The sequence below is a fragment of the Lasiodiplodia theobromae genome (genome assembly GCF_012971845.1).
Source record: "Lasiodiplodia theobromae strain AM2As chromosome Unknown scaffold_8, whole genome shotgun sequence".
NCBI classification, from domain to species: Eukaryota; Fungi; Ascomycota; class Dothideomycetes; order Botryosphaeriales; family Botryosphaeriaceae; genus Lasiodiplodia; species Lasiodiplodia theobromae.
In genome coordinates this window covers 803,902-825,788 of record NW_023336574.1, presented here as the reverse complement: position 1 = coordinate 825,788, position 21,887 = coordinate 803,902, and the positions used below count along the sequence as shown (strand labels likewise).

Here is a 21,887-nt window from a genome sequence, read left to right as displayed (position 1 = left end):
TATCGTGCCGTGGGTTGATTGCCATATGAATACTGAACTGATTCCTAACCAAATTTACAAAGGTTTCTGTTCTAAGAAATGCCCACCGCGTTTTCTGTGGTATTCGTTGAGCCTGTGCTGCTCAACAGCAAATAATCAGGCGTGCATTACAGATCCCGGTCAGAGAAAGCCACGCTTTCATGCATGCTGTCAGGCATGAGTGCTGGCTTCTGTCCCCGCTTTCTACTGAAGAGGATATATGTGCAGGTCCATATCCTTGAGCCTTAGTAGCCCTGTTGCCTTATTTCCCTCCTTATTAAAGGCGTCTGTGCTTACCCTTTACCTGCGGCTATTACCTGACCTTCAGGCTTCAGTTTGCCAGGTTTCAGGTGCTTTCATTTGTCTTATCATGACCAAAACGCCTGGAATCCCACTGCAAGATGTCACAAGCACCGCCCGGACTTCTCCAACCGCAGCCCCAATCGCAAGTGCCCCCGCCGGACCAACCAATCAGCAACTCAGAGACGGTGAGGCACAACAGGATGACGACCTTCCACCCGGTTATCCGAAACTAGCCGAACGGATGGGCGTTGCTCCAGAGACTGCCGCTTTTCGGCGATTTGGCTTCTTGAACAAACTGAACCTGTTGTATCTTCAAGCTGAGCTGATGGATATCGAAGACCAACTCAAAGACTTGCAGAAAGAAGATCATGGCAAATCCGGCTGTGAGCAATATTATGCTACAGACTGGTTCTATTTCAAAGATGGGGATCATCCTCAAGCAAAACTCGTTCACGATGCCCGGGAGAAGCTCGACAAATATAGTAAGTCCCATGTTGCTTTCAGTTGTCTTTTTTTTTTTTTTTTGCACGAATGCAGTGGAAGAACTGACTTGATATAGATAGAGCACTCATCCAACAATCTCATATTCTGCCCATGAAGCCGCCTGGAAGATCTGATTTGGGTCACATCCAAAAATACCTTGCGTCAAGACACATGGGGCCTTTCGCTCTCGATGGTATTGATGCTGAGGTGTGGGGGACTATCAAAAAGCCCGATGGCTACGAACCCGATATAGTCGCACTCCTACCACGGCCGAAAGAAGACATGTTCTCCAACCTCATTATGGGCAAGTGCATGGAGAAGTGGTTCAAATGGGGGTTCGATCGATTTCGAAAACCATCTATTAATGGTCTTGTCCAGTATGAGGAAAGTACGCTTCTCCGCCTTACCTCTTTGATATCAACTACCCTAGCCTCTCTGCTTCCAATCGCCTCTATTGTGGTTCTGTATTCCGTCCAGTCCATGAAGGCACGTCTAGGGATCATCGCGGCCTTCAACGTGTTGATTTCTCTTTGCCTGGCCATCTTTACTACGGCCAAGCGGACTGATATCTTTGCCGTGGTAGCAGCATTTTCTGCTGTTCAGGTGGTCTTCGTCCAAGCCGGAGGGGATTGCTCGGGGTGGCGCGAATGAAATCAATTCATCAATTCCGAGCAAGGCGGTTTCACAACCTGACTTTTCAGATATGCATTACGCGACTCCTGAAAACTTTTTTTTTGCATATTTCTGTCATTCCTTTCAGGTTCCATTTGTACCTGCTAGTGCTCTCCTGTGTGTAACTGTTCCCTTGCAGCGGACAGCGAATTCAATACTTCTGTGATGTGAATATGATTTCATCCTTCATTAAGGAGCAAGAAAATGTTTGCAATGTGTCAACAAAGGTTTGAATAACGTCACTCCTGGGACTATGTATATGCTCTCCAATATCTCCACCAATAAAACAAAATAAAGACACCGAAACTTCACCACGTCAAGACATGGTCGCCAGAAAAGATAGTCATGCGGACAATGAATGCTCCAAACAGTCCGACGTTCAATTTGTGATGTGGGAGTCGAGTTTAGTATCGAAAGCCAGGTTGTCAGTTTTCAGTCCCGACCACAAGGTTGTAGCCAAGTTACCTTTTCGTCGACTCGTGGGGCAGCCTACCTACTTCGTGGACCACTCCTACCCGTGATAGATTTATTGGGTCTTGAAGAAGTGAAGGACGCCGATTTCTTGCTTCTTGAAATGTCCGTTTCATTTCCTGTACTGCGCGATAAAAACCCAGTAATAATAGATGATGGAATATTAACACGGAAGTGCTGGCGTTCTCTCAACTAAGGAAGTCTGCTCATTCGCTCTTCTTCTTCCTGCGCCTGATCCTCGTCTGGGTGCGTGCCCATACGTCCTGAAAGGCGGGTTAGCTTCTAGCTGATCTAAAGAATGGGATTTACCCACTGATCCTTCCACTCAAGTCGACCAATGCAAACAGCTCAATGGCTCTGAATACGTGGCTTGAAATAGTTTTGACTTCAGTCACTAGTTTCCTATGTGCTTCAGCAGCTGTAGGATTTCCAGAAACGTCCAGCTCCAGTAGCTTTTGCAATATCTCATCGTGAAGGCAGCTCAAAAGCTGGGAGCCCGTGTTCTCTTCCCGTGTTGGATCATTCACAAACTCCTCACTATGAGCCCGCAGCTCACACTGGAAGATTTTGTCTAATCTTGCGAGTTCAGAACTCACGATATGATTCCGTGTCCATGGACAAAGCATCAAGAGACCCGACATGCGTGTCATCATTCCCGTATTTCTGATTAGTGGTCCTACGTCTCGTGGTAAGGGTGAGGAGCCATCGGTAATCGTGAAGGCCATATTTTGTGTGTTTGATATGGTTGCCAGTTCCCCATTTTGACCAAAGCGTTGTCTAAGGTCTTCAATGACGTGGTAAGCGGGGACCACATACGCAAACCCGTGTTCCGGGTCGCCGCAGATTATATGACCATAGACTTCTGATGTCCCCTGGTCAATGACAATAGAACCGCAGTCGCCTTTTTTCAAACGACCACCGTTGCGAAACCTCACAGTCCAGAGTTCTTGACAAGTTGGTTGCCTTGTGCTAGTCAAGTAGGACGAGGCCTCGTTGATGGTGCCGACAAGAAGCTCCCCAGAGCTAGTGACGGAAAGAACAGAAGAACTGCGGAATCCTGGGCCCACAATAGTTTCTGGAAACCGGTTGTAGTAGCCACTTCGAGTGGGTATTCGAACGCAGGTGAAATAGTTTTGCCCTGGTTGCCCACACTCAAGCAGAGCATAGTCCAATCCTGGTTGAGTATCATCGTGTGAGAGGACTGGGCCTGCTAAGCGGGATGCAACCAACGGTGATGTGTTGGTGTCCAATATGTCTAGACTTGCGGAGATGATGTCATCAACGACTTGCCTTTCGCCCTGGTAGTAGGAATCTTCATCTTCGTCTTCGTCTTCAGAATTTGGGGCTGTCGTCCTGGCATTCCCATCTCCCACATCAAATGCATCCTCGCCAATGTCCAACTCGTCATCATCGCTCAGTTCGAACTGATCAAAGTCAGATGACTCAAGGAAAGCATGGCCCGCGGTAAGAATGTATGTTTCATGGTTGAAACGAAGTATAGACCCTGCTGTTGCCTCTCGTACATTGTGACTGTGATTTGTTCCATCTCGCGTGTTTGAAAGGCGGATATCGAGGCGCCCTCCAGTCGGTCCAGCTGGATTACTGGAAGTGATGCATGTAGACACTTGCAAGTGAGTGCCACAGCGTTCTCCCTTGCTAAGAGGGACAAGCCTTCTGGTTCCTGGGGGCGATTTGCAGTCTCCTGTGGTAAACCCAGGATACCGAGACAGAATGGAGCTGTCTTCAACTTCTTTCCTGATTCTTTTCCGATATATCTTCCACGGACAGCAAAAATGATAGTCGGAACAGCGGTGCGTACGGTCCGACCAACTATATACAGAGACCAGATGACCGGCCTCGGGATTGGCTCACTATGGGTCTCGAGGTAATCTTTGATCTCTCGTGAGACTAGGCTGAAAGTTTCTGTAACCTCGCCCTTCGCTTCCCAGCACTTGTATTGTCCGACGCGGCAAATGAATGGTCCGATGAAGTTCGAGTTCTTGACTTCGTCGTTCCTAACAGGATCAGATTCGTCAATGACACCAGTGGGTATCACCGATGAAATTGTGCTTGCAATCTTCGATACCAGGCCAGAAAGGACTCCAGGTTTGTTGACTTCTGGAGTCCCATGACGGGTCTCTGCTAGCTGAAGGGTCCGCATCGGTGAGTAGAGCACATGGAAAGACGAAATTTGGTTTAGAATGCCATAGAAGGTGGAAGGAATCTATGAAATGAGAGGTTGTCGGAACGGTTTATTGCTCGGGACGTTGATCAGCGGAGCTGGAATTGAACGTAGATCTGGACACTGCCCTACACGGAAAAGGCGGGGGAAACGCCATGAACGATGTTAGGCAGACACCACAAGTGTATATCATTCCACATTAACGAGGCGCAGCAGCGGGGCTGTGTTGTCAGGCTGAATGCCTTGCTTTCAACCTTGTGCAACAGGACAAAAACTTGTTTTTGTTGCAGCCTAAAGCTTACAGCATATGCATATCAACACAGCCCCATGCAGCTAGCTTGAGACGGGTGCAGCCTCGTGCAAAAACCTTACCTCTGATTCTAGAGCATATCCATAATGCTAAATACTTCCAAAGTCAGCATGCGGCCAGCAGAAGCTACAATGCAATCTTTTGAAGTCCTAGAAACCTCACTGACTGTGCCGTTCCATTCGCCAGCGGCACATGATTGCTTCCTTCAAGAGCTCTGGGGTATTTCCCTAAACTCCGATCGAACACGAATGAAAAGTCTAGACCGTGGTCCAATCTTAACGCACTACAACGAGACCTGCAGCCTCGCATTGATCAACGGCGGTAGAAATGTGTGCGTCAGAACCCATCGTGAAATCCTCGACATTGCGAAGAAAGTGCGCAATCCTCTCATGACACGAGAAAAAATAAAAGAGCATTTGCACTCAAAACTCCCGGCGACAGTCACCGAAGCTATGATTGAAACTTCAATCGACCTCATCGCTCAACTTCTTGTCATGTCGCAGTTCGGCTACGCATCGAACGTTTTTTCTGGTCGAGGAAAGCTTGACTGGAAGACTGGAAGCCTAAGCGATTGTGTACAAGCCCATTTCACGATATCACCCACCTTGGAAAATGAAATCGTCAAGCTGGAGAAGGCTTTCACTGCTCGTAACTTGGACCGTATTGCTGGAATTCGGATAGTCTGGACCAATAATCTAGTCGATCATCTCCGTCTGATGGATAACGACAAAGCGGTCGCATTCTTCCATCATGCCACCTTTCTTCGACTTGCGTCAAAGTAAGTGGCATCAATTCTTAACTTATGCAGACTGTTAGCTGACTGAAGTAAAGGGGCCTCTTCACTGATAGCTTCGTTGAAGAAACACTGCGTACAATGGCACTGTTATTACCTCCTGCAAACAGGAATGTCTGTGCTTGGTTCTGGAGGCAAAGGCTACTGCATGGGCTAGACCACCAAGCCATCAAATGCCGTCCACTGAAAACAGATGACCGACGGGTCGAGAACTTCCTATGTTGGAGAGACCGGCTTGTTATGTTGAAGCATGTCTTTGATGACGCTGAGCCGAACACTATGTCACAATGGTGGTATGACCGGCGCAAAGGGCCACAGTGGTATACCTTCTGGATTGCAGTCGTAGTTCTCATTCTGACCATATTTTTCGGTGTTATACAATCTGTGGAGGGAGCTTTACAAGTATATTTGGCGTACAATACAGGGAGCTCTTAGTGGTCTATTACGGACATAGGAAATACGACTAGCGGAAAATCTTGCTCTGGCACAATCAGCTGTAATCCGATCTTTCAGAATCATTTTTCAGGATCCTTTTCTCCTTTCTTTCGTTTTTCGAGGCCCAAACGATTACGCAGACTTCGCGGATTAGCGGTGTCATAGCTTGTTGCAAACTGGCCCTCACTGCCATTTCCATCGTCCCTCTCATGCTGCTCGTGATCCCGTCCCTTTCTAAATGCTCTCAATCGTTCACGTGCCTCCAGGATTTGTCGGTTCAAATCCCCGAAGTATAGCACGAAGAACGTCACAAAAACAGAGACCGCAGCCAAGATAGCCCATCCAGTCAGTTCAGATTGCCCAGGTAGACCATTCATGCTGAAAATAGCGGTTGCGAATCCCAGCGGAAGGAAGACAGAGGTGACAAGTGTGAAAAACCGGACATTCTCAGCACTTTGGAGGCTCAATTCGTTGCGTGTACACTCGATGCGGCCTGTAAGATAGGTGCTAAGAGATTGGATATCGGCCAAATGTTGCTCAATATCTCGCACCTTTTGGTTGTTCGAAAGCAGTAACGTCGTGATTGCGGGTCGGTATTTGCGCTCGTCGTTGATGGTCCACCGAGGTCTTTCCGGTTCGCGATCTCTTTCACGAACACTCCATAAAGAGACCTTTTCAAGAATCACCTTCAAATCATTCTCTAAGATCTGCAAGATGCAGTGTATAGGTGGCCAGTGCTTGCTAAAAGCCGTGTAGGTCTTGGTGTTGATCTGTGAGGAGAAAAACGCGTTCCACATGTCTGGGGTACCTCCTCTTTTGGGAAACTTCGACTTTGGAAAAAGCTTGGTCAAATGTTTGATGACTTCTTGTAGCATCTCACTGTGGTGCTTCGAAGCTTTATCCAGCATGAAGTCAACTAGAAGAAGTTCCAGTACCCTGCGTTGCCGCCAAGGATGTTCCACACCTGGAGGTGAAGAAAGCTCGACTGGATCGGGACCCTCGTTGCAACGTAGTTTGAGCGCATCCCTGAGCTTTTCTTCTTGTTTCGCTGTGCGTTTTGATTTCTCTGTGGGTCCTAGTTCTTTCTCGGTATTCGGTTCATACTCTAACACCCTGCAGGTCCAGTAGCGGTCAAAGAAGTCACCGGTGAATAAGAATCCAACTGCGGCTCTTCCAATCTCCCACCTAGTGCTAAGGAAGTCAATCCTTTGGCATCCTGAATCTGATGACTGGCACTTTTCATGTAGTTGGTACCAAGACAAATGGAATTCTGTCGTCCATGTATTTGATGCTGCTGCCACATGTTCGGATATGAAGTCCTCTCTCCGGTCGTGTCGCTCAAAGAACGATGACACCGTTATCTTTTCTGACTCTGGTGAGGCTAAGAAGCAAATGAGGGCTGCGTCCTCATCTGACTTTGGTATCCAGATCAGTCTTTTCTTTGCTTTCTTCGCAACTCGTGGACCATCTAGTTTTCGAAAGAGCTGGTCATTGTTGCAGACTTGAATGTCGTCAGGGGTACCGCGGTCTTGAGCAGGAGTCGAAATCTTTCTGCTCGTTCGGCGTTGATTTTTCCTCATTGTCTTGCCAACGTCGACAATAATGCCTTTGAGGTAATTATTTGCAAAGACGGGAGAGTATCCATCTCCCTGACGCTCTTTGAACTGGCGAATGGCTTTTGACAGAAGATCCCCCGTTGCAACCCCACACTGGCCCAGGGATCCAAAATCCTCAAATCGATGGCGAATGCCAGGGTCAAAATCCAAAAAGTCTGGATAGCTGTAGAGCCATTCGTCTGCTAACTCAACAATTTCTTTCCGATCATTGAGGGTACAGGAAGGGAAGAATCGTTCGATCTTGGAGATATCATTAGCCTGATATGGGTCCTCAATTTGTAAATTGATGTTTTGCAGATCGGTGGGTAGGACAGCTGAATCCCACTGCGCTGGCATCTCTGCTTGTGAGCCATTGTTTCCCACACCTTGTGCAATCCGGACTCCATATTCCCAAAGGATACCAGGGATCTCGAAGCTGACATTCCAGTAGAAATCCCTTTCCGCTTTATCCTGGAAGATCTGGGGCTCTTTTGTGATAGGGTCAATCTGACCAGCGAAGAGACCGTTGGGCGGGCTGATTCTGAGCAATATCCTCCTCGACTCGTCAAACATCTTTCTGCTCGATTTTCCGGTAATCTGGCAGCCGTTCAAGCTCATAATTAGAGCTGCAGCATAGCGCAGTGGGCTGTCCCAGGTCGACTCGTCATTCTCCTGATAAAACTTCTGGGACTCCATGGTCGCTTTCCACAGCGGTCTAGCCTTGTCGAAGAATGGAGCATTGGAGTTGTACAACAAGACAGAGTCTGTGGAGTGGAACATAAATCTTGTCTCTGTTGGTGTCCGCGAAACAGCGATCATTCGTTGCCCCGATGCCGTGTTTTCGGTTGTAAACCGCTTCAGAACTTTGCGCTGGATTTGGTCTGCACGATAATCTCCAGACAATGGCGCCATGGGTGTAGGGAACTTCGTAAAACTCTCTTCAGCAAAGTTCATCGGGCCCCTTCTCATTCGCTGCTCCTCGTTAGATCCATCAGCCCTCAAGTATGTGCCGAGATCTAGGTTTTCGATCGAATTCAGCGCTTTCCAGATCCAAACATGGTCTTCGAGACGATATTGTTGAGTTCCCGGTTTTGGAAAGGCCGAAAACCCCCGCTTATCCGTTTCATCCAGTGTCTGAAGCCAATACGGAATGACATACTCTAGCCGACTCTTCGCAGATTTTTTCAGGTTGTGCTCAGATGTCTCGTCCATCGCGGTTACAAACTCCGAATGTTTGAGGATCTGAAGAGCCGTATCTGCCAAAGACTCATCGCTGAGAGCTCTACCAGATCGTGGATCTTTCATTGGTTTCCCGGTTGCCCAGTAGCTTTTCGCAAATTCGTACCCCGGGTTCTCAGCTTTTCCGAACAGCCAATTCAAATGGCTTTGGCATGTCTTCTGGATTCTCCTGCGCAGAAAGTCTTTGTACGAAAAGTCTACCTCGGACGATCTTAAGTCTGTGCCATCGAGCTCAGACTTGCCGAGGTACTTGAAGACCGAAATCAAGAATTGAAACGCGAAACTTTCTATCGTGAGACTATTGAAACATCTTTGTAGGAATACTAGACTGGACTTACAAGCTAGCTTTAGCTGTGAACCGGTGGCCGGACATATCGCCACATGTCAGAGCGACCATTGGCCTGTAGTCTCCCTTCAACTTCACGTGAACACAGCAGACTGAAAGGATGTGCTCCAGGTTTCTGCGAACAATGAAATCCACGTAGTTGTCCGAGGAAAATGTCAGTCGTGCATAGGGAGACTTCCCCAGTATTTTGTCAAATGTGTGATACGTCGGAGGAGGTACTGACATAAGGTCCTTTTCGGAATCCCCTCGTAGTTTTTGAAGCTTGTAAGCGGTCGTTATCTCAAGTGGATGGGAGTATTGAACCTCACGTTATTTCTGTCCAAGCCTGATCTGGTACAGATCCTGCCCATCCCATATAGAGCGTTCTGCCTTTTCAATCTTTTGACGTATCCCATTCACATAGAAAGCTATGACCACGCCAACACCGCAAGAGATTTTTTCGTTCTCATTTGGAGAGGCAGAATGAGCTATGAGAATGCCTTCTTCATCATGTACAAGACAAACTTGGTACGCTGTCTTGGTACGTCTTGATGCCTCGTTGAAACTGTGTTGAGGATTGAGGAATTCGAGCTCCCGGATTAATTGAGTCGCTCTGAAAGATATTGATTCTGCCATTGGAAGAGAACCGGTCCTAGGCTGGCAGGTCCACGTGCCGAAAACGGTGCTGTCGTGGATGAAGAACTGCATTGTGGTGGTGGCATCGGGAGTGTCAATCGTGAATCTGGGCCACCGATCTCGAACAAATTCCAATATCGGCTTCTGCCGGAAGAGCTGGTGGATCCACTTTGGGGGGGATCGACCAAAAGTGAAATCAATCCCGTCGAGACTGCCGCTGAGCTCCATGAGTTTTCGCGCTCGATCCTCCACGTACCATGGCTCTGGTACGTCAGCTTGGTCCACAGAAAAGAAACCAGAGGTCCCAATTCCCAGGAATCGAGTTATTTGCGTGATCTGGCCGAAGGCAGTCACACTTGCTGTTGTGTCCCCATCCCCGAAAGAGGCATATGCAACCGCATCTGGGATAGTGGCATTTGGGCCCCGGGGAGGAAATTTGCATTCGAATTCTGAGTTCGTACTGGGTCGACGAGCTAGGTAAATATTCATCAGTATCAGATAGCAAACAAAGCTCGGAATACTAACATGTCCAAAATTTAGAAGGCCGCTCGCTTGTGTCTGGTATGTTATTGGAAATTTCGTCGATGGTGACTCCTAGCTGCCCTTCTAAGTTCCCAGATGATCCCATCAGGCTTTCCGACTCCCCAGCCGAATGCTGTGGGAGCTTTGACATTGGGGGTGCAAACTCTGGAGCGTCTGAGGGTAGCTTGATGTATTGGCACTCGTTCATTCGCCATATAAATAGGCTTTACGGACCAAGAGCGATAGTGATTATGTAACAAAATCGAACCCACTTGAGCACAGCGCGAACGTGTGCATAGACCTGAATCCTCCCATTTTCGTCTTCCCATTCCTGGTATGAGGCATCTCAGCGGGGATGAGCACAACCATCATGCAAGACGCCACACGCGCAGATCAAGACCTTGCCTGGCAAGCTTTTAACCCGTATTATCGCCAAGCTGCCAAAGAGGGCAATCTCACGAAGGTTTTGCGCCAGTTCCATGTTTTCTTGTGGAGCTACATTCACAAAGTGGTGAGACAGGAAAAGAAAAACGTAAGGTGCAAGGATTATGATCAGGATCAATATCCAGAGTTATTTTTTCAATTTTGTGGCTATATTGAAAGTCCGCCAGCATCGTATAGTTGATTTGGGTGAGCCTTCCAGAGATGCACCTGAATCTGATTCATTCTAGGTGGGGTTGGGTAACTCGGTTTCCTTCACCAGGTTCAGGATTTGAAATTGGCCGAAAGGCTTGCATGCTACAATTCTTTAACAACATTCGCATAAGTGCATCCTTCTTCATTTTGAAGAAACTGAAACTTGCAGAAGGACGGGTTCAGACGCCGAAATCGTATGTGCTAGCCGAAACAGCTGAAGAAAAGCAACCCTGGTGTAACCGCCACATATCGGGAGCAGGCGCCAAATCCCGCATCGGGATGTCTTATTACAGTTAGGCTGGCGCAGGTTTCGGCGCGTGGATCGGGACCCCACGGCGGACGCGCCCGACGCACGCCTTCGGCTGATGATCGAATCTTCAACTTGGCGCCATCCATGCTATGCCAAGTATCTGTTCGGCGTGCGGGCGCCAGGTAAGCCTTAGTGTGACAAGCCCATCGCAGTAGGTATGCTCATTTGCTTGGTGAAGCATACAGTCGCCGTTGTGGCGAGTTCCCAGCGAGATTGTCTGCTCTGTAAGCTCGGGAATCAAGAGCCGACCAATTTCGTATCCTGTTTGCGCATTGTGACAAACACGATGAAGCAACCCTTCGCGGAAAATACATCTTAGATTTTCGAACCGCGAGTAGACTTCAGAGTACATCTTTCTGGATCCCACAATGCCCTTTCTATCCTGCATTGAATTATCTTGCCATATGCCGTAAGCAACAACAGTGCTCAGAGAGACTCCGTAAGAGCAATGAACATCATGTCACACTTTTTAGCAGAGCGCTGAACGAAACGTTTCGATATCTCACCCGTTCCAATCGCCCACCCGAAGCCGGTCAGTTGGATGTGCCTCGCCTCTGACTTTTTCTGCTTTAGTCCTTAGTTAAGACCGCAGTCCCTGTACGACTATTTCTGTATTGATCACTATCATCTACAACGGCTTGGTTGATGAATCACTGATTTCGGTATTGCGAAATGATTCATGTTTAGTGCGGAAACCTACACAATAATAACCGAGATGATCTCTCCAGTATAAGTAATATATAAAGCAGCAACAGCACTCACCGTGACGTTATAGGCACTGGTTAAATGTGAAAATAGTATAAGGAGTCTAATGCGCTAGTACTAACTCAAAGTCCGGTTGCCTGATTGGTTACCTGATCACTTGTGCCCGGCATTAAAAACAAAGATAATGGTAGCATGGTGACACACCACCCTTATTTTGGAGCGCCCAATTAAATTGGAAGGAGTCCGAAGCTTTAAGTGAAAGATATTGATCCATAGTCATGGTATGATATTCTGACTGAGAGTTATTAGAAGTTGACCAAGCTGCGATGGGAAATGAGCAAGCTTTTCTTGGAATCCTCGAAAATGAGTTCCTACTCAAATAGTTCCTTACTTCAGAAAGGTAGAAGAATTATAGAGAAATGTCTAAACATCGGGTCAAGTCTGAAAGGCTTTCTCTACTCAAACTCAGCAGGCACGAGACCTATGTCTATTACGAAAGAGGCTCCACACGTTCAAACTCTCGCAAAGCAATGTCTGGGCTGAGTAGCGCAGCAATGGAGATCGTTGAGCAGCTTTAATTAGAGAGAACTGCTTTACTCCGCCTCTGCAGACTGGATGATCAAGGGCCATCCTCAATCGGGACTGTTTTGAACGAACTGATTGAGCAGCTGGTTTACCTCCGACCCTAGTTGCCTGGGAATGGTGCTCTCAAAAGAACTTCCCAACTCAAATTTTAAAAAAAGCACTGGGAAACAAAAAGAACTCGTAATCTTCTCGTTAATGTGTTTAAAAGGCCTGGTCTTTTTTTTTTTTTTCATAGGTTATAGTTGGAAAAGTGCATTGAATGAATAGGGGGCTGTTATTTCTCTTCGAAAAAGCGACGGAGGTAGTTTGTGTCTCAAAAAGGTCGATCGTATTCGACGTAGACACCACAAACTATTGCCAGGATTATCAGCTGAAGGAGACTGAGGGCTTCCTTTGTAAGGATTAATAGACCCAATGAACTCAACTCATACTATTTAATGTACTACATAAAGGGGTACTCATCTGGTAATTCCATTTTAGCTGTCTGAAGGGCCGCTCGTCGGGAATGTTCTTGATCGAGAAGAATAGTATAGGGTCACAAATTTCGTACTTTATGTGATATACGATAATAGCATTGTTGGAAGACACAAGCTTGACAGAAGGCTCGTCTACAAGCTGTAATATTTAAAAGGAGTCTTGTAGTGGTGTTGAAGACATGAGCTCGGAACTTGGCGGCAGAAGGAGGCTTAAAAATAGCGTGCGTCGTCCGACGACACCATGATTCCCTCGTATTTCGAGCAATGACGTCGAAGTTCTCGTATTACTAGGTTTCTCCACAGTGACGCTAGTACATTAGCAGCTACAGGTACAGCACATTGCAATTTAGCGCGGAGATCATTGCCACCGCACGTTTTCATACATAAAGGTAGCGCATCTCATCCGGTCGTTTGTTCTTTATTCGCCTTCTAACACCAGTCAATCAGCCACCATGCAGTTCAAGAGCCTCATCATCACCTCCGCGCTCCTCGGAGCTTCGGCCGTGACGGCACAGACCAAGCCGGACCCCAACGTCGACGTATCCGTATTCGAGTTGCGCGCCTTCTCGAACGAAACGGCGATCGACGGCAAACCCATCGTCGCAAAGAACGGCTTCCTCGCCATCAACACCACCTCCGAAGCCAACTGCACCGGCGACCACGCAGGCTACGACTCGACGACCTACACGCAATTCCTCATCGGCCTGACCACCTACAACCCAGACGGCGACTCGCAGACCAGTACGTACCTTTCCCTTCCCCCTCCCCCCACAACATGTTCCATCCGCACATCCCTGCAACACACAATCAAAACCAAACCACTAACCCGAACCTTGCAGTCTACGTCGGCACGAACGGCCAGAACCTGCAGGTCGCCGAGCCCGGCAAGGCGCCGGCGGACGATCAGGTGCCGACGGGCTTCCGGCAGATCGTGCACTGGGACGACAAGCTGCTGCAGTTCCGCGGCGCCGGCTTCCAGGCGTGTCCGCGGTCCAACTTTGATGAGTGGATCGTTTCGGTGCAGCCGGGCGCGCTGCCGACGGCGCCGGAGTGCAACATCTTTGATGTGATTATCGTGCCGAAGAATGCGTCGACGGCGCCGAGCTGTACTTATGCGTAAAGGGGGGAGTTTGGGGAGATGATGCGTTAATTTGCGGTGCTGTGCGGTTGGAGCAACGATGTAATGATGCGAGGATGATCCCGGTAATTTACGAGGTTGAGGACAGAAGAGTCAGTCACCATTAATACAGAGTCAATCATCCTTAATACAAAAAGCTTTTCCATTTTGGTTTATTTGTTGCCAAGACGTTCAGAGACAGGTCAAGGAGCGATGTCAAATGCAGGAAGAAGGAGACCACGATCTCTCAAACGTACGTCCAGATCCCCATACTCAAAGCCGTGACTCCCGTGGCTCCCGTGGGTGCATGACAGGGAAGCAACGATCATTCACCGCCATAGCCAGAGCCGCGAAATCCCTTCCCTCCAGGAAATCCACGAACAAAATGTTCGGCACATTCCTCCCATAACAGTGCGGCAGGCACTTCAGGAAGAGCTCCTTGTTCGCCGAATACGCCATGTTCCTGACGCACCTCTTGGACTCCGGACCATGCCACTGCGCATCCCAGCCGCCCGAGAACGAAAAGTTCTGCACCTGCGGCGTCAGCGTCCACGACAGCATGAACAGCCGCGGGTCAGCCGCCGAGTCCATCATGTCTAGCTTGCGGAGCTGATCGCGTGTCATCTCGTGGCAGTCGTCGCGGCTCGGGTTGTCGTTGTGCACGTTCACCTCCTCGTGAGTAAAGAAGCCCTGGTGCTCATACTTGCCCAAGTTCACATTCGGCGCCTCAACCACGATAATAACTGCAGCCCGGTCGTCTCCAATGAAGTTCCGCAGCGGCTGGCGCGTGAGGTTCATAGCGTCCTGGTCGGAGCAGACGATGAACCGGTCGTTGAGGCGCGCGAACTCGTCGAACACCCGATCCCACTCGTTCTGCGACAAATCGCAATAGTTCGTCGCGCCGACATCCGTATTGATTGCGTGCGACAGGTTGACGATGACGAGCTCTTTATGCCGGGCTGTGAAGCGGTTAATACCATCCACAACATCGCGCAGCCGCTGCCCACGGTCTCCCATCCAGAAGTAATTCAGCGTCCGGCCATAGTACCCCGTCCACAGCTCTCCGGCGCCGATGACCGGCCGAATATCCAGATACCGCGCGCCATCCAGCAACTGCCCATAGACATCGCGCGACTGGCACAGCAGCCACGGCGCCAGCACGTCATTCGCGTGCTGCGCCAGCGTCGACATGCCCGAGTTGCGCGTGCCGGGCAGGCAGAGCTGGTACAGCGGCCGGTGACCCAGCTTGCGCAGGTTCTCCTGCATCCACGCGACGGGGCCATGGTTGGACGAGAAGCAGCCCTCGCTGCCCGACAGGATGAAGTGCACGCTCCCGTCGTGCACCCAGCCGAGGTCGAACTCGGAGCCGCTCGGGTGGCCGGGCGTGGAGAAGCCGTCGAAGGTGACGCGGATGGAGGAGGGGTCGTCGGTGACGAGGAGTTGGAAGGAGCAGTTGGTTCTTGTGCCTTCGAGTTTGTAGACGCGGCGGACTTGGGTGTCGCTGCGGGTGGTGAAGAGGCCTTGCTGGAAGTCGAGGAGGATTTCGGCGGTTTGACCTTGTTTCTTGTTAGGGGTCGTTCTTGGAAGAGTAATGATGAGTCTCACCTGGCGCGATCGTGTGGGGGATGATGTTCGTTGAGACCTGGTGAGTGGCGTCGATATGTGGATCCAGCCTCCACGCGTAGTATGTTCCATTGACCAATGTAATGCGTCCAAACTGGCCCATCTTGACAGTCTGCGATCTCGGGATTGAAGAGGAAGTTTGTGGTAATAGTACTGAATGGCAGCCTTTGCTCAAAGCCGTAGAGATTGGTGCAGGTTGGCTCGGGCCGCTCTTATATCTCGCACATCCCATGTTCTTGGACCGCCTATAGGCAGCTCCTGATGTTCAACACGGCAACGAGGGATGCGCTATGATGCCGCAGTAACCATGGACTTTTGAGCCAATTTTTACATCATACACATAGGTGGAATTGGCATATTTTAGAGGCGTTCATAAAAGTATTCAGCTACGATCGTAGCTGGAAGTAAGTTTAGCTGACTACTTCTTCACATGACTTCAACTTTCGGGGTTTTCGTTGCCAGATAGAGTATTTATTTGAACAGACGAGACTTTGTTGATTCTTGAACCTGCGCCTATACCAATCGGATTATATCCGCTGCGGATGTACTATTTGTTAGCGCCCGTAGTTGCAGAATGTGTATCCCTGCGGTGTAGGGCGGGGTACCACTACTAACACTAGCCATTCAACAACATTGTTGTTGCCACGCACGGCACAGGAATCATATTAGTATGTGTAGCAAATACTGAAATCAGATATGGAAATAGAGTGCATAGGCAGTGATACGGGTCGGGACAAAGTCGAAACAATTAAAATTCAAGTCTTACTTGTTGAGGCGCACGGCGGCTGGAATGTGTTGGACTACGTATTGGACCGTGCTCAGAAATACGTACGGCAGCTCTGCCGCGTAGTCACAAAGCTGAGGAGAATGTAAAGAGAACGGACATCGCTGCCCAATCGGTATGTGTAGTGTGCGATCGAGCCCCGGACGACGGACTTTACGGCAGACAACATACGTCCCGTCTCAACCAGAAATTGGAGCGGGAGGAAATCACCGATTAAGAGCTAGTTAATAAGTACTCGTGGGGCTTTACCGAGCTTGTCGAGCTCATCAATCTGTCCTAATGTGTATGGTTTGAATATCGCATGTCTCTTGACTTTGTGTTGTTTCCATTTCCATAGCAACGACCACACTTTTGAAAGTATCAATCTCACTCGCAAAAGAATGTAAAAGAAGTCTCTACTAGCACTTCTTTAGTGTGCCACATACATTAGGTGTCGAGGCTGTGAATAGTCTAATTGCATGAGTATGGACCTGTTCTCAAACCGACGACATGGAGTGTGGATATCAAGAGCCAAATGTGGGGGACAACATGTTGAAGCAAAGTTGTCGACTGAAGTCTTACATAAGAATCCACTTGATACTGGAATGCGTGGTTACTCTCCTTGACTTTGTGCTCATATCTTTTGCGAGTAAACACATATGTTGAGTCACGTGCAACGCTACCCATATCGTTGGAAATGTTCCGAAACAGCTGAAAGTCAGCTTATCGCGGAGTTTTCCCAAAACGGTTTTACCGATAGATAATTGTTCTTGGCGTTGCGTGCGCCCAATCGGTTCTCTGACTTGATCAGGCTTGCAATCTTTTCTGCGCGTACTATTGAATAGAATAAGTGCCATCAAAGCCATCCTTTAGCCTCGCGCGGGAACGTGGCAACAGTGCTGACTGTGCATGGACAGCATGGCGCATTGCGCACGATACCAAGGAAGATCCGTTCCCGATAAAGTTCATTGGTCGCTTGAATTTTCCGGCGTTTTCCGAGTCGTCTTATCATCGAGAGATAAGACTTTGGGAAGGTCGAAACTCCTTTCTCGCACTCTTCCAACAGCAATAGTAAGTCTAATGGACGTTCGTGCCTTAAAGGCTAGCCTCGAATTACTACTAATCGATTACACGGTGCTGGATCATCTCTGAGTCGAGGATCCAGTACTGTGTTTCTTTTTTTGGGGTTGTTGTCTGGTGCGATTCGGGAGTCATTTCAGTTTCACGAGCTCAGGAGACTTTTCTCGGTAGTGATGTGGTCAGCGCTGAAAAACTAGGGGCAAGGGTTGGATAGGCTATAATGTAGCATTGGTGCGTCAGCGCAGATTGGTACCGGCATTAGACTTGGCCCGTAAGCGTTATTTAAAAGCAAGCTCTCGCTCACTTCTTTCCATCGTCGATCGGACTCCGCACTTTCAAATCGCCTTTTATTCAAATTGCAAGAGGAAGACATTCCGTTTCTTCCTACAACTTTGCATCACCCCACTTATATGGTCTCATGCGTTCGCAGCCACGACGGGCCTCGCGCTGAAACGGACAATATCGCTGTCAGCAGTGATGAAGTTGTGCTATGGGAAAATCACATAATGACTCGATGGCGGAGCTCGCGATAGAAGTGGATGAGGAGATTCCCGGTACTGCAACACCAAAGGGCAGCTTGATTCTCATCGGAACCCCGAATCGCGACACAACTTCTGTTGCGTCCCAATCCTCTTCTACCAATGTTATCACTCTCACTCCATGGCTTCCGACTTTATCCACCGGTTATTCTGATGACCTTCCGGTGCTCAGTGCCGAGGGTCTCAGGCGAGTCAGTCAAGATCTCGAAGATGGAGGAAAAATTGCGTGGAGCAAGATGCCTAGAATTTACAGCATTTGCTATGCACTAGGAAAGCCAGACCTGACGGAAGTGTTCGATGCTGAGGAGTTCAGCGATGCCGGTGTTCCATTTTCGACCGACGACCTTCGCAAAGTTATACCGGATCTACGACTCCGAACTCTCTTTTACGAAAGCCAAAGAATGGTCCTTAGCAACCCGCATCGTCCGGAACATTGCTGGGATAGTCATCAACACTTTCACACCGCAGAAGTTCCGTTTGTCCATATCCGAACCCTTGGTCGATCAAGGTCTACGCGAGTAGACGTAGTTGAAAGCGTTTTGACTCAGCATCGATACGTCAGCAAATGCATCATTCGTCGTGGACAGAAATCTGGGGTCCGCACTGGGCTCTTCAGTTACGTCAACAATATTGAAGTATTCAAGGAGCTGTCCCATCGCCACATTTCTACGTTCATGTGCAGCTATTCCGACGAGTACAAAATTGCAATCCTGACGCAACCGGTCGCGGACTGCAGCCTAGAATCATTTCTAGCACAAGTACCGCGCCCAGAGGGAGCGCAAGAATTTTTGCAGTCGTCTTTCGGATGCCTTGCAGGGGCATTGCATTATTTGCGCGGAAAGGGAATGCCACTTAAGCCAATCAGGCCGTCAAATATACTCATCGAGGGCCGAAGCATGTTCTTTACAGACTTCATGGGGCCAAATGACTCGAAACGCCTCCAATTCAGCGGCAGAAATGATTTCTCGACCATTGCGTACTGCAAGTATTGTGCCCCAGAAGAAGAAGAAGAAGTAGAAGAAGCGGGACATCCACCTTACGACCTATGCGATATCTGGTCACTGGGTTGTGTCTTTCTGGAAATGTGGACAGTAATACAAGGGAGGAGTATGGAACAGCTGTCCGCGTTTTTCCTGGAGAATGGTTCAAGAGATTTCCAGTACCACAAGAACATTGAAGCTGTAGAGAAGTGGCTAAAAGAACTTCAGGCATCCTCATCGCCGACGGAACTCGAAGAGACGGAAGGCACATATGACGGTCCATACAATTGGATCAAAGGTATGCTGATGAGAGATCGCATCCTTCGCACAAGCAACACGGAGTTCCTCCTTAGAGCCATCTGCAAAGCCGGCGCTACGTTTACATCACAATGCTGTTTCACCCAGAACTCGGCCTTATTTTCAAAAGCGGCTTCATCGGAACATTGTACTTAGAACGCATCTAGATAGATCCAAGTCCTACCACCACCACCCCATCCCCCTCACCCAGCACAATACGTACTCCTCCCCCTCAACCACTCTCCGCGCTTCCACAACCCCCACGGCGCCACCACCCCGAGCACCGCACTCACCCCCGCGAGCACCGTATTCCCCCACCCCAGCCCCAGCACCTCATACATCCTCGGCGCAAACAGCGGGAAACTGAACCCCGCCATCGTGCGCAGGAACGCGGCGGCGCCCGTCGCGCTGGCCGCGTAGCGCGTGTACGCGTCGACGACGTACGCCTGCGCGCACTGGAAGCCGATGATGAGCCCGCACGCGAAGACGCAGGCGCCGATGTTGGGCACGATCCAGTGCGTGTGGTAGTGGGCGGACCAGCCGTAGGTGGCGAGGCCGAGGGGGACGAGAAGACCGCCCGGAAGCATCAATGGGACGCGGAATTCGGGGCGGCCGGGGGAGGAGTAGTGGTTTTTTAGGTAGATGTAGATCTGTGGGGGAGGGGGGTTAGCCGGGCTAGGGGAGAGGGTGGGGAGGACGGGGGAGGAGGGACTCACGCGGTCGTTGATCGGGGCGCAGATCTGTAGGCCGAGCACGAAGCCGAGGCCGAGCGAGAGGTAGTTGAGGGAGGAGATGGTGAGGGACATTTCGTATTCGTCTTCGAAGACGAGGGCGAAGGTGGAGAGGCTGGCAAAGTTGGTGGTTAGTGTGGCGGTAGACGCGGGGGGGTGGGGGGAGGGGGTGGTGGCTTACACCAGGTACATGACGCCGTAGAGGTAGGCGCGGTAGAGGGCCATGACCTGGATGGCGGGCTGGGTGCCGAGCATGATGAAGGGGCGGACGAGGTTCTTGCGGAGGATCTTGCCGAAGCTGTGGTCGGGGTTCTGCCATTTCGTCCGCAGGTTTTGGTTTCCTGTCTCGTTGCGAAGCTTTTTTGCTTTCTTTGCGAGGATGGCGGGGGCGTACGTCTCGGGTAGCCATATGGTGGCGAGGATCTGGACGATGACATCGGCAATGGACACAGACCAGAAGACCCATCTCTACGGTTTCATTAGCCAGACAGATCTGCATCGAAGTTGATGATCACTCACCCAAGTAGTATGCTCAGTCACCAGACCACCGACTAACGACCACAGGTCAGCGTTAAGAGTAAACTTCAACTACAGGATTACCACTCACCAATGGGACCTATTGCCGGTCCAATGAATGGCGCAAGGCTGTAAACGGCAAGAGCCTTGCCTCGCTCTTCAGCTCTGAAGCAGTCGCTGAGTACGCCGCCACCCAACTGTGATGGATTACTATGGATACTGAGTGACGAATATTTGTGGCGTAATCTTACCGCTTGAGGAGCGCTACCCCCGAGTCCACTAAGGAATCTGAACGCCAGCATCTGTTGCTTTGTCTGTGCGAATCCGCAGACAGTATTAAAGACTAGGTAGAGCAGGTTGGACGCTTGCAAAATGACAACTCGTCCGAAAATCTCAGAGAGCGGGCCGAGGACAAAAGGCCCTATGGCATACGCTAGGAGGAAAATGGACATAACGAAGGCCTTTTCGATCTCGGACTCTATGTTGAATTCGTCTCCGATGACGTCTAACGAAGGGGCAATCATGGTGGAAGAGACTGGGGAGATGAAGGTAAATGAAGAAACGAGAAGTATTGCCGTCCACTTTTTTCCTTTGCTCCAGTTGAGTGGGTTCATGGGATCTTCGTCGTCTTCCCACGTGACCTGTTGCACCCAATCAGAAATTCTGGCCCTGAGAGTCATGGTTCAGTGGCTTACGATGTTGGGGTCATCCTCCTCTTCGTGATCTACTGTGGGATGAAGAGCGTCGGAAGAATTATTTCTTCCTTCCTCAATGCTATGGTGGACTTGATCCGGCAAGTGAAGCTCTGATGGAGGACTTGCAGGATCTTTGTCGGCGAATGATCGATATGTTGACACATCCTCCCACCAACGTTGGTCACGTTGGGTCATCATGGGAGAGAAGTGCAGACTTGGGAGCTGGTATAACGAAGGAGACTCCTCTTTGTCGGTGGAGCGAGATCTGCCAAAAGAAGACCTGATCTTTTCGAAATAGTACGACATGGTGTTGTGCGCGCAACAGCGAATGATGGGTAACGAGAGACTGTGATCTTGGCCAGCAGGGAGACGCCCCTGTCGTGATGCGCAAAGCTTTTATGTCTTCTCAATCACCAGGCTTCTGCCGAATTCCGACCTGTGTCGTGTGCGACTCGGGAGATACGGCAATAGCTGGCAGTGACATGGCAAAAATAGCAGCCGTGTACAGCCTCACGGAGCTGCGGCTTGGATTTCGGTCTTGGAGGCACGGCATGCATGGGACGATGCTAACGAAAAGATTGGCTTCGATGCTTGGCGGAGAGCGTGGCCGTGAGGTGACACAGTTTCGGCCTATCACAAGCGCGCCAATGGCCAAGATCAAGCTTGGTATTTCTTTGCCCGATGATCTGTTTCACAGCCTATCTGTGCTCCGCCTTGTGGCCGCAAGGCGGATCTCTTTCTCCATGGCTGGCAGGAGGATAAGCGGTACGCGACGCATTTACGAGCGGATGACGACGCTGGGCGCAGGTATGCAAGGATGTCCGGGGTCCGGCACGTGATCGGCAGCCTT

General features: G+C 49.8%; 5 protein-coding genes across 5 annotated transcripts; 2 read left to right on the top strand and 3 right to left on the bottom strand.

The window, feature by feature from the left end:
- Nucleotides 1–388: 388 nt before the first annotated feature.
- Nucleotides 389–1,455, top strand: LTHEOB_3256 (uncharacterized protein; the record flags this gene model as incomplete). The annotated part of the gene is made up of 2 exons (XM_035512159.1): nt 389–803; nt 881–1,455. The coding sequence occupies 2 exons, from the start codon at nt 389–391 to the stop codon at nt 1,453–1,455; spliced, it is 990 nt and encodes a 329-aa protein (XP_035363149.1).
- Nucleotides 1,456–7,005: 5,550 nt separating this feature from the next.
- Nucleotides 7,006–8,567, bottom strand: LTHEOB_3255 (Mg2+ transporter protein CorA-like/Zinc transport protein ZntB; the record flags this gene model as incomplete). Its single annotated transcript, XM_035512158.1, has 2 exons — nt 7,006–7,033; nt 7,084–8,567. The coding sequence occupies 2 exons, from the start codon at nt 8,565–8,567 to the stop codon at nt 7,006–7,008; spliced, it is 1,512 nt and encodes a 503-aa protein (XP_035363148.1).
- A 4,581-nt stretch (nt 8,568–13,148) lies between these two features.
- Nucleotides 13,149–13,816, top strand: LTHEOB_3254 (General substrate transporter; the record flags this gene model as incomplete). Its single annotated transcript, XM_035512157.1, has 2 exons — nt 13,149–13,437; nt 13,536–13,816. The coding sequence occupies 2 exons, from the start codon at nt 13,149–13,151 to the stop codon at nt 13,814–13,816; spliced, it is 570 nt and encodes a 189-aa protein (XP_035363147.1).
- A 270-nt stretch (nt 13,817–14,086) lies between these two features.
- LTHEOB_3253 (Glucanbeta-glucosidase) lies at nt 14,087–15,539 on the bottom strand (the record flags this gene model as incomplete). The annotated part of the gene is made up of 2 exons (XM_035512156.1): nt 14,087–15,369; nt 15,419–15,539. The coding sequence occupies 2 exons, from the start codon at nt 15,537–15,539 to the stop codon at nt 14,087–14,089; spliced, it is 1,404 nt and encodes a 467-aa protein (XP_035363146.1).
- Nucleotides 15,540–19,298: 3,759 nt separating this feature from the next.
- LTHEOB_3252 (MFS multidrug transporter) lies at nt 19,299–21,235 on the bottom strand (the record flags this gene model as incomplete). The annotated part of the gene is made up of 7 exons (XM_035512155.1): nt 19,299–19,745; nt 19,812–19,941; nt 20,008–20,294; nt 20,346–20,377; nt 20,434–20,539; nt 20,594–20,983; nt 21,038–21,235. The coding sequence occupies 7 exons, from the start codon at nt 21,233–21,235 to the stop codon at nt 19,299–19,301; spliced, it is 1,590 nt and encodes a 529-aa protein (XP_035363145.1).
- Between the last annotated feature and the right edge of the window lie 652 nt (nt 21,236–21,887).